The sequence below is a fragment of the Haemaphysalis longicornis genome, unplaced genomic scaffold (genome assembly GCF_048455015.1).
Source record: "Haemaphysalis longicornis isolate Haplotype H1 unplaced genomic scaffold, Haemaphysalis longicornis Haplotype H1 scaffold_4, whole genome shotgun sequence".
Classification (NCBI taxonomy): Eukaryota; Metazoa; Arthropoda; class Arachnida; order Ixodida; family Ixodidae; genus Haemaphysalis; species Haemaphysalis longicornis.
The window spans coordinates 41,945,627-41,957,769 of record NW_027526361.1 but is presented as its reverse complement, the minus strand read 5'-3'; the positions used below and the strand labels follow the sequence as shown (position 1 = coordinate 41,957,769).

General features: G+C 45.7%; 1 protein-coding gene across 3 annotated transcripts in view; it reads left to right on the top strand.

The window, feature by feature from the left end:
* Positions 1-1,019: 1,019 nt before the first annotated feature.
* LOC144178578 (ubiquitin carboxyl-terminal hydrolase 25-like) overlaps positions 1,020-12,143 on the top strand; it is a 54,623-nt gene continuing 43,499 nt past the window's right edge. The window contains exons 1-3 of one of the 3 annotated variants that reach the window (XM_077706519.1): positions 1,020-1,439; positions 5,517-5,708; positions 10,615-10,770. In XM_077706519.1, coding sequence (XP_077562645.1) covers positions 1,398-1,439; positions 5,517-5,708; positions 10,615-10,770 — 390 coding nt within the window. In that variant the 5' untranslated portion in view covers positions 1,020-1,397. Of the gene's footprint in view, positions 1,440-5,510; positions 5,709-10,614; positions 10,771-12,143 lie in introns of all 3 variants that reach the window. The other 2 variants (XM_077706518.1, XM_077706517.1) reach the window with 2 other exon arrangements.

The following is a 12,143-nucleotide window of genomic DNA, read 5'->3' as shown; positions in this document are numbered from 1 at the left end:
CCGATGGGAGGTCTTCCAGCACCTGCTCAACTTCCTGGTCGTGACAAGACTAGCGCAGCGTTCGTCGAGCCATGGACGAGACGAACGTAACATAGACTGTCCCCCACTCTCCTCTCTCTCTCCTATTTCTATCTTCCTATCCTTTGAATCCCCCCCCCCCTCCCTGCCCCCTCACCACTTCCCTCTCCTGGACCTACTAGTTGTATGAGGGTGAACTCCCGTTGAGTCAAAAAATATTCCCAGTTCTTTTATCTTTCCTCCTTTCTCAATAGATCACCACCCCCATTACTAGCTGCTGTTGAACCTCAACACCATGGGGCAGCGGAGGGGGGGGGGGGGGGGGGGTAAAGGGCACGTCGACTGAAATGGGCATGGTACTGAGGTGTCTAGGTCCTCGTCACATACGTGTGAGGACTACCCTGAGTCGTCGGAGCAGGATTTTCCAGGCGGGACAACAACCCGCCCGGGACATCCGTACAATGCGGGTACGAGGGTACGCGAGTGCGCGCGCGGTGCGACTAAGGCATTCTTTTTCTATTATTGAAAAGGTTAAAAAAAGAAGCATTTGTTTTACTTCGCTTTCCTCCCCTATGCCTCACTTGGCGTTATAAAGAAAGAAAGCGGAGAAGAACATGCTCCCTAACTGTACCGGTACCATTACAACCGTAGCCTAGCAGCAAAAAAACAAACGCTATTACGCCGCACACTTGCGTTATGGTAATGGTACCACAGAAAAATTGGAGGAATGCAGCGAGCATTTCGGCGGGTGAGAGAGAACCCTTGGCATATGGTACCACTGGTACCACTGGTACTGCTGGTACTGCTGATACGGCTGGTACCACGCCCTCCAAAAATCGTACTATCTGTATGCCCCAAGAAACAGAATTTTTTTCCGTCAAGAGTTCGATTTTTATGTTCGTGCGTTTTTTTAACAATCTGAAAAATTGTTGGAGATTAATTTTTTGCTTTATGAATGATAAATGCATCCAATCATCGATGCGAGTCGGGCGACGCTTGGCGGCTTCGTGGCGTCTGTTGACAACCCTTCCCAACCTCCGCTTTCGCTGCTTGCGATGTGAAATATCCAAATCTGAAAACCTCGGCGTACACTTGTTGGGTTATGTGGTCGTGTCCTATTTGATCCACATAGTCTCTAAAATCCCGCCCGCGTCTCGCAATGCTGTGACGAAGCACGAGGTGAGGGAGTGAGCTAGGCGAGCGCTGCTGTAGCGACCGCAGCTAGCAGACGCCGCCGTGTCAGCGGCGCTCGGCTCGGATGCGTCGATCATGCCAGTCGTTGCCGAAGCATTCTCGACGACCACTGGAACCCCCGTGTTTGGCAGCTGATTGCGCAGTCCTGTACACAAGATTCTGCACGCCAGCTGACGAAAGTGACAATGACCGTCGAGCATTCCCCCTTGGATAGTCACTGCAAAAAGGTGAGAAAAATGCCTCCGTTAGGCCTAGGCCGAAGGTCGTACGATTGTGGGATGCGGCTCTTTCCTTCACGTTGCGGTTTCAGCGATGACGCTTTAGTTATATTTTTGCTCCTGTGACCTGGAGGTGCGGCAACGTGCCACGTTTTCTGCCTGCCTACTGCTCTCTTTTTCTCGTGGCCGTTTTCTATTTATTCTCCGGAGAGAAAGGCGAGAAGCTCAAATGTCACCGGGGCTGGTGTAGCACTGCAGGCGGTGGTCGGTTCGTCAATGAGCCGCAGTCGCGAAGGTGATGTCGCTGTGGCCCATTTTCGAACTGACAGCCACCGTTTGCGTGAATAATGCCCCATGCAGCTTCTAGTAATGCCTGTCAAACAACACATTCCTCGGGATTTGCGGCCGTTACTCGGCGTTTTTGTTTGAAACGTGGACGTCGCGTGTAACACTTTTTTCATCCAACAGTGTGTTGCTCTCAGTGTTACTGTTATACCGCTGACACGTTTGATGCAAGGTTATTGGGTGCTGGTGAAAACGCAAGTAGCCTTACAAACTGGGAATATTACGCCTTTCCGACCGGAATTAAAAAAGAATTGTAGGATTTAGGGTGTACACGGCTAGCGCGCCGTCCGCTCTAAATTGCTTGCTTTGAAGTTGAATTTATTGGTCGTTGCTTTGCAGTATGATTGAGTCAAGGTGCGTTAGCTTCGCTACCCTAAACCTTGCCCTTTTTATTATTTTTTTTTCATTTTGTGGGCGTGGGCGGGGGTGTGTTTCGGGAAGGAGGGGGGGGGGGGAATCGAAACCATTTTGTAAAGGCTTACAAGCGTACACGCATGCGTACAAATTTGCATGAGATAGCAGTGATCCCCTTCCGAAATGTTAATTGGAGAACCCCTACTGGAATGTAATTCTGCTTCGCCAGTGTACCGTGTTTGCATATACATAGTGCGCGAACACAAATAATTGGATAAAAACAGCAGCTCATTGTTTTCGCACACCTGTATAATAAGTTTTATGGGTGCGTTACTCTAATCCCGTTTCGTTGCATTTATTTATTGCCGCTCTTGCTTTTACTGGTACTTCTGATAAGGTTTCTGATAGGGCCGTCTTGTGGCATGTTTGACTGCTTGCCTCGTCTAGTTGCTGCCTAAAAGGAACAGTAAAGTGTGACTACAAGCTGGCCTCGTTTGGTAGATTACATTACTGTGAATGCAAATATACCACTCGCGGCAACAGCAGTTGCTTACTAGAATGAAACAGGGATCACAGCCCCACATAGGCTTTCTCGCATACAATTTGTGATGTAAATTGTGAATGGTGAAATAAAATTGGGGAAGCTTGTCTGAGCAGTTTTTTGAAACCAACATGAAATCAGTTATGTGTAAATCAAAAATCAATTTATGGAGGAACTTCTGCTAAGCACACTTTTCAACAAAGCATGAACTCTGGCGGTTAAACATTGTTAAGTAGGCTTATTTACTACAACTGATGGTTAAGTTTGCTTTAGTTTCAATTTAGGTCCAATGTTTCTCATAGTCGCAAGTATCGTCAGAAAACTTGTGCGAGTGCACTTGAGAGCTGTTGTCCTTCCTGTCTGTATTTATTTACACATGACGAATAGCGACCGCTCCAAAATTACTGGTGCAATCAGGCAAACAACGTGTTCAACTGTTAGCCGTCGTGCTGGAAAAGGTTTGACAATTTCTGTTGTTATTGTTTGTAAGGTTTAACGCGCCGACACTACTTGCGCGATGAGGCGCGCCTTAGTGGAGGGCTCCGGATTAATTTTGACCACCTGGTGATCTTTAACGTGTGCCGAAATCTCGTACACATGGGCGTTTTTACTTTTCGCCACCATCAGAAAAGCGGCGGGGAATCGAACCCGCGACCTCGTGCTCAGCAGCACACCTTAGCCACTGAGCCACCGCGGGGGCTAAATTAGACAATTTCTACTGCTTCTTCTAGGTGGCAGCACCTCCCTTGCAAAAAGGGCCTTGAATGACTTTATAGGTGGTACTTCTTCATGATGTGTGCTGTAATCTTTGGCGTCACATAAAAATAAGAAAATAAATAGGAGAAAGCAAACCAAGCATCATATGCCATTGAACAAAAGCCAAAACACTTTGAATAGTGTGATCTTTTAGTTCAAACGAAGTCATTCAGCCTTTTGTATCCGTTTGGCCAGAATGTTTGCACACTACAAAAGCTAAACAATTGTTCTTTCGTTGTTTGCTTGTTGTACAAATGCTGTCCCTTGAAGCCTATGGATGGTAATGTTTCCGTACTGAGTTGTAAATGGTTACGCCTGAATGCTGATAAGGCTGTAATAGACTACATTTAATATTTGACTAACCTATGGTTTTAATTGAAAGCTCACATTTTTCGTAGCCCTCCTGGCTTTTGCTTTATGAGAAACAGGTTTTTATTGAAAAAAACATAAATTAAGAGCTGCTATTTCCCTCTTGCTCCCCTCAGATATTTTCGTGACATTAGTTGGTATGCCACAAAATCTGCCACCTTTCCTTTGTGGAGCTGAGGGAGCACTAGGACATGGATGATGTAGAAAATAGCTCAGTTGACAAGCAGAAATGCTGATGGCCAGCTTGAGCCTGTAGTCTGTGGCACTACTAATCTCAGACTATTGCTGCTGGCTATTTCATGTGCTGGCACTAATAGACAGTAGATTTTGGCGCACGTCAAAGTTAACCCGGAGCCCTCTACTACTGCGCACCTCATTGCCTGTGAAGCATTGGCACGTTAAACCCCACAATCAATCAAGTCAATCAACTAATAGTGAGTATGGCTCTTGTGTTCACCTCCAATGTTCATAAATCATTTGGCTGTGCTTGCATACCAAGACAAAACATTTAAATGAGGTTAAAACACAGCCTGTGGCAGTGAGGCACCTTGTTTGTAAACATTTACTAGAAAAAGTTTGTCTCTTTTATTACACATGCATTAAACAGAAGCTTACAGGTTCGCTTCTTGGGAGAGGCCTTCTTCGTGAAGTGTACCTGAGTAGGCTGATGATGGTGATGATGACGATGCTTGTTTTACATTTACACATTCTTATCTCACTGTTCATTTAAAAATGCCTGCACAAACTCTACCAATTCTGTTTCACCATTCACAATTTGTGATGTTGCAGTTCATGGGGTGGAAAAGTGTATAGGGTGTAAATATGTGTTTTCACTCTTTTGTCGCACTGTGCTGGCTCCAGTGAATAGATTGACTCATCACCTGATGTGTCCTACATGCCTGAGTTTGTAGGGCAGTCTGTGTTGGCCTTTTTTTTTTTTTTTTTTGCCACCTCCAAGCACAATCTAAGAATCTGCGTGCTCTTACAACGTCAGTCATGCCCAGCAGGATTAGAGTGACAAAAATTAGCTGACAGATACAATTAGGCTGGTTAGAGAGGTACTGCCTTACATACTGCATTCTCCCATTTTTATGTTTTAGGTTCAAGTTCAAGCCAGGCACACTTTGATTTCAAAGCGTTGATCCAGCCCGAACATATTACTTCCAGTCCCTTTCTCTCTCATTGCGTGTACTTCTGGGCTCTCAATCTTCCTGTAGTGATCTCACTAGAATGAAGGTAGGGAGCAAAGAATGCTAGGTTGAGACTTTGGTTCTCTTGCAAGGTTTGTCATGTACTGAACTAGCATGAAATTTTCTTCTTAATGTGAAGACTGTGGCAGCAACTAACTGTCGAAATTTGTGGCTAGAAAACTTGCAGATAGATAACTCAAATTTTTCCCTTCCACAACCCAACCTGAGAGGCAGCAAGCCAAAGTGCTTTCGAACTTGTGGCCCTGTAAGCTTGCTGTGAGCCATGGTGGTGTATACGGGCTGGCAGCAGCAGCAGCAGCAGACCACTTCTATTCCTTGTGGTGTGCTAGTAATTTGTACATTGGCTCAGAGACGAATCCTGCGTACTTAATGTTCATTGTGTAAACCAAAACAAGCAGCCTAGAAGACTGGGTCAGCATGATACAATGTTGACGCGATATGTTGCGAATGGGATGCGTTGCTAATGTGGTGCGTTCTTCCCTCTCAACTCGGTGGTGATGGCAGCAGCAGCAGCAGCAGCAACAGGAAGAGGCAGCCCGGCTGGTGCTGAACCAACTGAAGGAGATCACGGGTGTCGAAGATGTGGCCATCTTGGGACAGGCCTTGGAGGCCAGTCGGACAGGCCCCGGGAGCTACGACATTGCTCATGCTGTCAGCATGCTTGTTGACGAAGACCTGCCAGGGGCGCCGCCCATGTCCCAGGTGAGCCAGTAGCTCCCGTCTCGGAAGCTCATCTTGTTCAAATTCAAATTTTGGGTGTTTTACACGCCAAAGCTACGCCCAGTCTATGAGACGCGCTGCAGTGGAGGGCTCCGGAATAATCTTGACCACCTGGGGATTATTAATGTGCGTTGAAATCTTGACACAGGGGTGTTGTTGCTTTTTGCCTCCTCCTGAAAAGTAGCCGCTTGGGATGGGAATGAAACCCATGTCTTTGGGCTCAGCAGCACAAGGCATTAGCCGCTGAGCCACCGCAGTGATTTGAAGCGGACCTTGTTATTGCAGCAAGTCATTCTAGTAGTAGTGGGCCTCCTCGATTTACCGGCCCTGGACGGTCCGCGAGCAGTCTGACGACTGCCCTCAAATCAGAAGCCCCATAGGAATACAAATTGAGCACCGGATCGTGTCTTGGGTAGCCCGCAGACGATCCAGGACTTATAATCAAAGAAGCCTAGTGTAACGAAGATGGCACTATGACCACCTGTCCACTACTTGCCTCATCATTTATGGCAGTTCCTGTTCCCTCTTTGAGCCCCTATGAGACAGTGCACTGACCTTAGTGTGTCCCATGAGGGGAAATAGGGTAAAGAAAAAACTTGCACGCCTTCTGTTCACAACTGTTAATCCTGAGGTGTTGTTTGAGTGTTTGCGACAGCTGTACACTTCTGTGACTTCGAGGTATGAATGAGAGATTTTACATTTTACCAGAAACTCATTTTTGCATAAAAAAGACTTCTTGGCTTGGTGAGTTGGCCTTGGAGAGGCTTGATGTTGCTATCCTAATTAAAATATTACCAACACAGAGCCACAATTCGATGCTGTTACAAACGTTTGTTGCCTTAGTAGACCTTTTGTCGTTTTGGGATGGCTGGGATCAATCCCGACCCGTAGTGGCAATATTAGCCATAGGTAACAGCAGTGAAAGACATAAAGGGCAAAGGGATTATACGGGGTTCTGCAGCATTCTGAGCCACTTCAAAATTTCAGTGAACCGCTCGCTCATTTGCGCTCAGATTCTGCGTAAAGGTGACATTTTATGGCCTATAAACGGCAGCCGCCTGGGAAGAGGGGGGCCATCTATTGTCGCTGGAGCAAGACTCGAACATTGTTTTGTTTTGGCAGAGACACATGGCTGTGCTGTTCCATGCATTTATTATCTGACAATTGTGACCTCGTCTCACATGGGAAAAAATTGTTTTCATTCGATTTCAAAGTAACCAGGCAGTTGTGTAAAACAAATTAGGCCATAAAGCTCAACCTTGTGCAAAGTTTGAGTGCAAGTGAGGGACCAGATTACTCCACATTGCCTTTAAGTGCCTCATGCAACATTCTGTAAAAAACAGATAAGGGAATATGGCACCTATAAAAGTAAATTGGATACTATAGACCATAGAACGTGGTACGAAAAAATTGTAGTGCTACAAATAGCATTTCTTGCCCTAGGTATTTAATCTTTCTTAACTAGTAAAGCTTGCAGCCATGAATTCTAACTGCATTGCTGAATACAAGGAGTGTAGACTGCTTATGGCATATATCCTGGGAGCTCAAAAATCCGCAGTATAATACCCCTTTCATACGGGCACTTTCTATCGCTATTGAGTCTATCCGGATGAGCTCAATCCGGATCGGGCGCTGCTACACGGCAGTTTCAATCGCAATCGAGCTCGATCTCGCTCGAACTCAATCCTGATTTCTCAAGTGCGATTGAGGCTTCCAAGCACGATCAAACGAAAGCGGCGATACTTTCGTCCCTGCTCAGTAATGGCACACAAGGTGACAACTTCAACTAACGCCACAAATTGTGCCAAATAACTTGACCCAAATAGGCGTGGGGTAACATTTACATAGTTACGTATACCTATGACCGTGCGAAGTTACCAGACGCCGGCCGCAAGTACATTGTTAGCGCCATCTGGTGTACACGAGTGCAACCGGTGCAACTTCTCGATCGCGATGGAAACTGGCCGTGTAGCAGCGGCAGTGCGTCGAGCGCGCTCAAACTCGATTGCGATTCACTTCAATCGCGATCGAAAGTGCCCGTGTGACAGGGGTATAAATAACCAAAACATGCAGAAACCAAGGCCACTTGCACAACCTACATTTTAAGCATTCTTTATTTACCATTACTAAATGCGCTCCACTAATAAACACAGATAATGGTAATTTCGAGTCTTTCATGGCAGATGGTGTTTATTTCAACATCAGCTTCTGCTGCGTGATTCTTCCCAAATTGGGAAAGCTGTTTTCCCTCTTTTGGGTTTTGTTTTGAAGCAGAGAATTTGTCGTTTCTTTTCGTTTTGTTTCAGTCAAGACAGCATTTATGGCAAACTTTGTAATGTTACTCTCTCAAGCATGGCGTCTAGTTTTGTGCCGTCGGTTGGTTCCCTCCCCACTCATAAGTAAGCCTAGTAAACAATTGCATTTTTTGTTTCTTGGATGGGCCCTGTTGCATATGAAAGCAACGGCCTGAACAGAAACACCTGTGTATCAAGATTTCGGTGCACATTTAACATTCCCAAGCGGTTTAAATCATTTCATAGCCCTCTAGTAAAGTGAATTCTATTGCCCACTTGTAGCTTCAGTATGTCAACACACCCAAACAAAATATTTTCAAAAGCAAGGGCATAACAGGCATTGGCAATGAGAGAGAATAAGCCCTTGGCATGGACGAGTGAACAGCACAAAAAGCTAGCCCAGCTTCCAACATAGTCGCTGCTCTTAGCACTCCACTTTTAGCGCATGTTGATAAACTGATGAACACAACACAGGCTTCATTCACTAAGGCAGTGTAAGTTAAGTTGTATTTTAAAAAATAGTGGAGTTGACTGGTGCCCAGATATTGGAAAACTATTATTCTATATTTGTTGTGGAGCGACCTATGTTGTAAGCATGCACATTGCACCTTTCTTTTAAAGCAAAAAATAGAATAACTGTGAATTTCTGTTGAAATGGCCGCTTCTGAGCAAAGAGGTGTAGTTTCAGCATTGGAAAGGCGATTTTACACCATGTATATAAAGGGGTCGGGTTATGTTAGCTAAGAAATATGTTCAAGACACATACTGCATTTGCTTTACCATTGCCTTTAAACTAAGAAACAGTTGCTGTAAACTAGCTAACTTTTCCATAATGCCAAAATGAAGTTTCACTGTGCTACGAAGAAGGTTTTTAATAAAGGAGCATTTTGCAATCGCTTGGGAAATATCATTTTTGGCGTTGGTGCACTTGGTTCTTTCACTGTAAAATAACGTTTAATGCTCCTCCTAAGGGGAATATTACATTGAGGGTGATTTCTTGGTAACAAAATGTGACTGAGTTAGTATACTGAAACACCCCTCTTGCTCAAAGGCTCACCCATTAAAGTGTGCATACTTTCTGCACTAACACTGAATAAATGCTATTGTGTTGAGGTCAATTGCAAAGTGTGTTATGCTGTGTCTTTGTGTTCTTGTTATGCCTACATTCGACACCATGAGCCAACGCTGTAGCTGCCAATTTTTCTTGTACAGAAAAATTTTGTGAGCCAGGGGCTATTTTAAAAATAGGGTAGTTTTAGCACAGAAACAGTTTGTGCTTTTTGAAGCTCGGGGATTCTTGGACACTCAGGAATGTAAACTCACAAGTGAAGTTCTAGTAGCATTAGTTGAAGTCTTCTTTAATGATGCATGTTCAAAGAAGTCATCTGTGTACATTGAGTAGTCAGGGCACCGATGTTTTAAAAAACAAAAGCGTGCACTTGTATATTGTATAAGTAGAGCCTCTCTTTTTTTCATTCATGCTTTTGTTATCGTTAGCTGGGACCATAGTCACCCACTACAAAGTTATATACTTTAGTGGAAGCACATTGCAGCTTGGCTATGATTTTTAAATAAATCAGCTGTGTCAGGCAGTCGATGCTTAGATTTGAAATGGACATCTGTTAGAAAATAGTCCAGCGTTGAAATCTTAAAATGCATGCCTTGGCAATTAGTTAATCTGAAACTCAGAACTGGATGGCATGAGCAGCTGCTCATTGGGATAGCTGTAGCTGTCTAAGACTTTGTGGCTGCTTTTATGGAGCTGTAGCCACAATTCCCGCCTGGGCAGTTTTCCTTCAGTGGCAGCTGGAAGATGGCCATGATGGCACCTAGCTGTGATGAAAGTTTCATGGCCAGTGCAGATGTTTGAATGACGGTTTTCTCGTATGTTTTCATTTCTGCACTGTCAACTGTGCCTCTCCTTTAGTTTAATTGTTGGATGAGCAGGTATTGTTTTCCAGCGATGCTGGTCCCTCGTGGGTATGTGCAGGGCTGTGGGCTGACAGGAAGTGCAAAAGCACCACCCTCGCACACCCTGACACATTTCCTTAAGCATCCCAATATAATTTATTAGAATAATTAGAAATCATAACTGTGAACAAAATTTTTGCCGTAGCCCCTTCTATTTCTTTCCACGTTTTTTCTTGTATAAGAGGAAGAGCTGTGTGTGAAAGCTGCTATAATAAGTAAAGCAAAAGTGAAAGTGCTCCGGTTTTCCTGCGTATTTGCTTGCCACAGCCAGACGGCCTGCTTGCACTCTCTTGCCATAAGTGGGTGAGAAGTTTGCCTCATGATTTCCCAAATTGCAATGAAAGCTTGAAATGATGATCTACTGGTGTCGGTCAGCGCTTGCGCACTTCGCCAAGGGAACAGGCATCTAAATCTGAGGAAGCTAGCACGTGCTTCTAGCCTAGGCTCCTGCCTACAAAGGGCTACCCCTGACAAGGCTGTAGCAAAAGCTGGCTGCTTTGACATGACTGTTTGACATGACTGTTGTTTGAAAGCATCCTGTTGGCCGAGTGGGAGTGGGGGTGGGGCCGTGCCTGACGTGTTCGTCCTGCCTGTCTGTGCGTCTCTTTGTGATGGCTGCGTAGGTGGGCGTGAGGCCTGCGGCGGTGGGTGACGGCGCCCCCTGCGGCGTCACGTGCGCGGCCACGTCCCCCCAGAAGCGGCCGGCCAAGGTCATCGACCTCACGGGCGAGGGCGATGACCTCCAGAAGGCAATTGCCCTGTCCCTACAGGAACAGCAGGTGGGGGCACTGTTTTGGAGGGCAGGAGGGAGGGGATGGGGTGGTGGTGTTGGCAGTTGCCACCTACCACCGTGCGTGACGAGTGTTGTCTGCCTGCATTTGCGCAGCGAGTTCTAGCAAGGAGCTTTGAAATATGGAAGGCCAGGATTACATGACTGCGCCTGAGATGCGATAGGCACGACCAGTGAAGCTGTTGTTTTGCACGCGGCGCATTGTCGCACATCTGCCACGAGAGTGAGGGAAAACTACGGAGGCTAAAAAACTATCTTGTGGCTCATGGCGTCCAAGACTTGACCCCATCTTGGCACATTTTAGCAGTAGGGAAAACTAAAACTGGCGACAGAAGCAGCATTTCTACAGAGAGGAAGAGAAAAACGTGGTGATAATCCAGACGGGGTTGTCAAGAATGAAACGCTGATGTTGTAAGAGTATAACAGAGTCAATTGGGCAGAGCAATTTTGAATTGAGCCGTTTTGAGGCACTTCAATAGGCTGAGGCATATTTCAGTTTTGGTCTGACAGATGTGTAGGCGAGCAACTTTACACGCTGGGGTTCACAGCGTAGGTAACGCTTAAAGATGGCTAGGGCTTTGTTTGCTGATGAGATAACAATAGAAAAATGCACATTAAAAGTTAAATCGGCACATAGCGGGGCATACAACGTAACTGTTCTACTGGTATGTGAAAGATTTTGTGTGACAAAAGAAAGGGGTTCACGTTCACGGTGATTGCAAACACCGAGCTTGCATTTGTTGGGGTCAGCGTCCAAAAGCTACCTGTCATATCACTTTTTCATCTTATCAAGATATTTGCAGGCTTACTTGGTCAAAAGCTTTAGTGATTGTACAGTAGATTACATTACCATCAGCAAACGGGTAAGATTTTGCAAGGCGCACTTAGTAATAGGTCATTAACTTAGATTAGAAACAGTGGAGGGTCGAGAACGTAACCTTGATGTTCGAAGGAAAGTTTGACATCCACCTCAATGCAGCCGTACAGCTATAAAGGAAAGCTGTACAGCTTTCTCAGAAACTTCGCAGTTGAAGAAAAATTCGTCCTGATCCAGGATTCGAACCCGGGGCCACCGCTTAACTGGAGCAGTCGCTCTACCAACTGAGCTAACCTGTAGGCTAGTCGTTTTAGTGCGAGAGCGAATCGACCAGCAACTCTAAGTGATAGACAGGTCTGTTAGTCACGTCGAGTTCATCACTTCAGTTGTGTCTATCACTCCGGTCAATTTGCTCTCACGCTATCACTTTGAGTTGTTGTGTTCGTCAATTCGCTTTCGCGCTACGATCTGCTAGCTTTCTGGTTAGCTCAGTTGGTAGAGCGACTGCTCCGGTTTCACGGTGGTCCCGGGTTCGAATCCTGAAC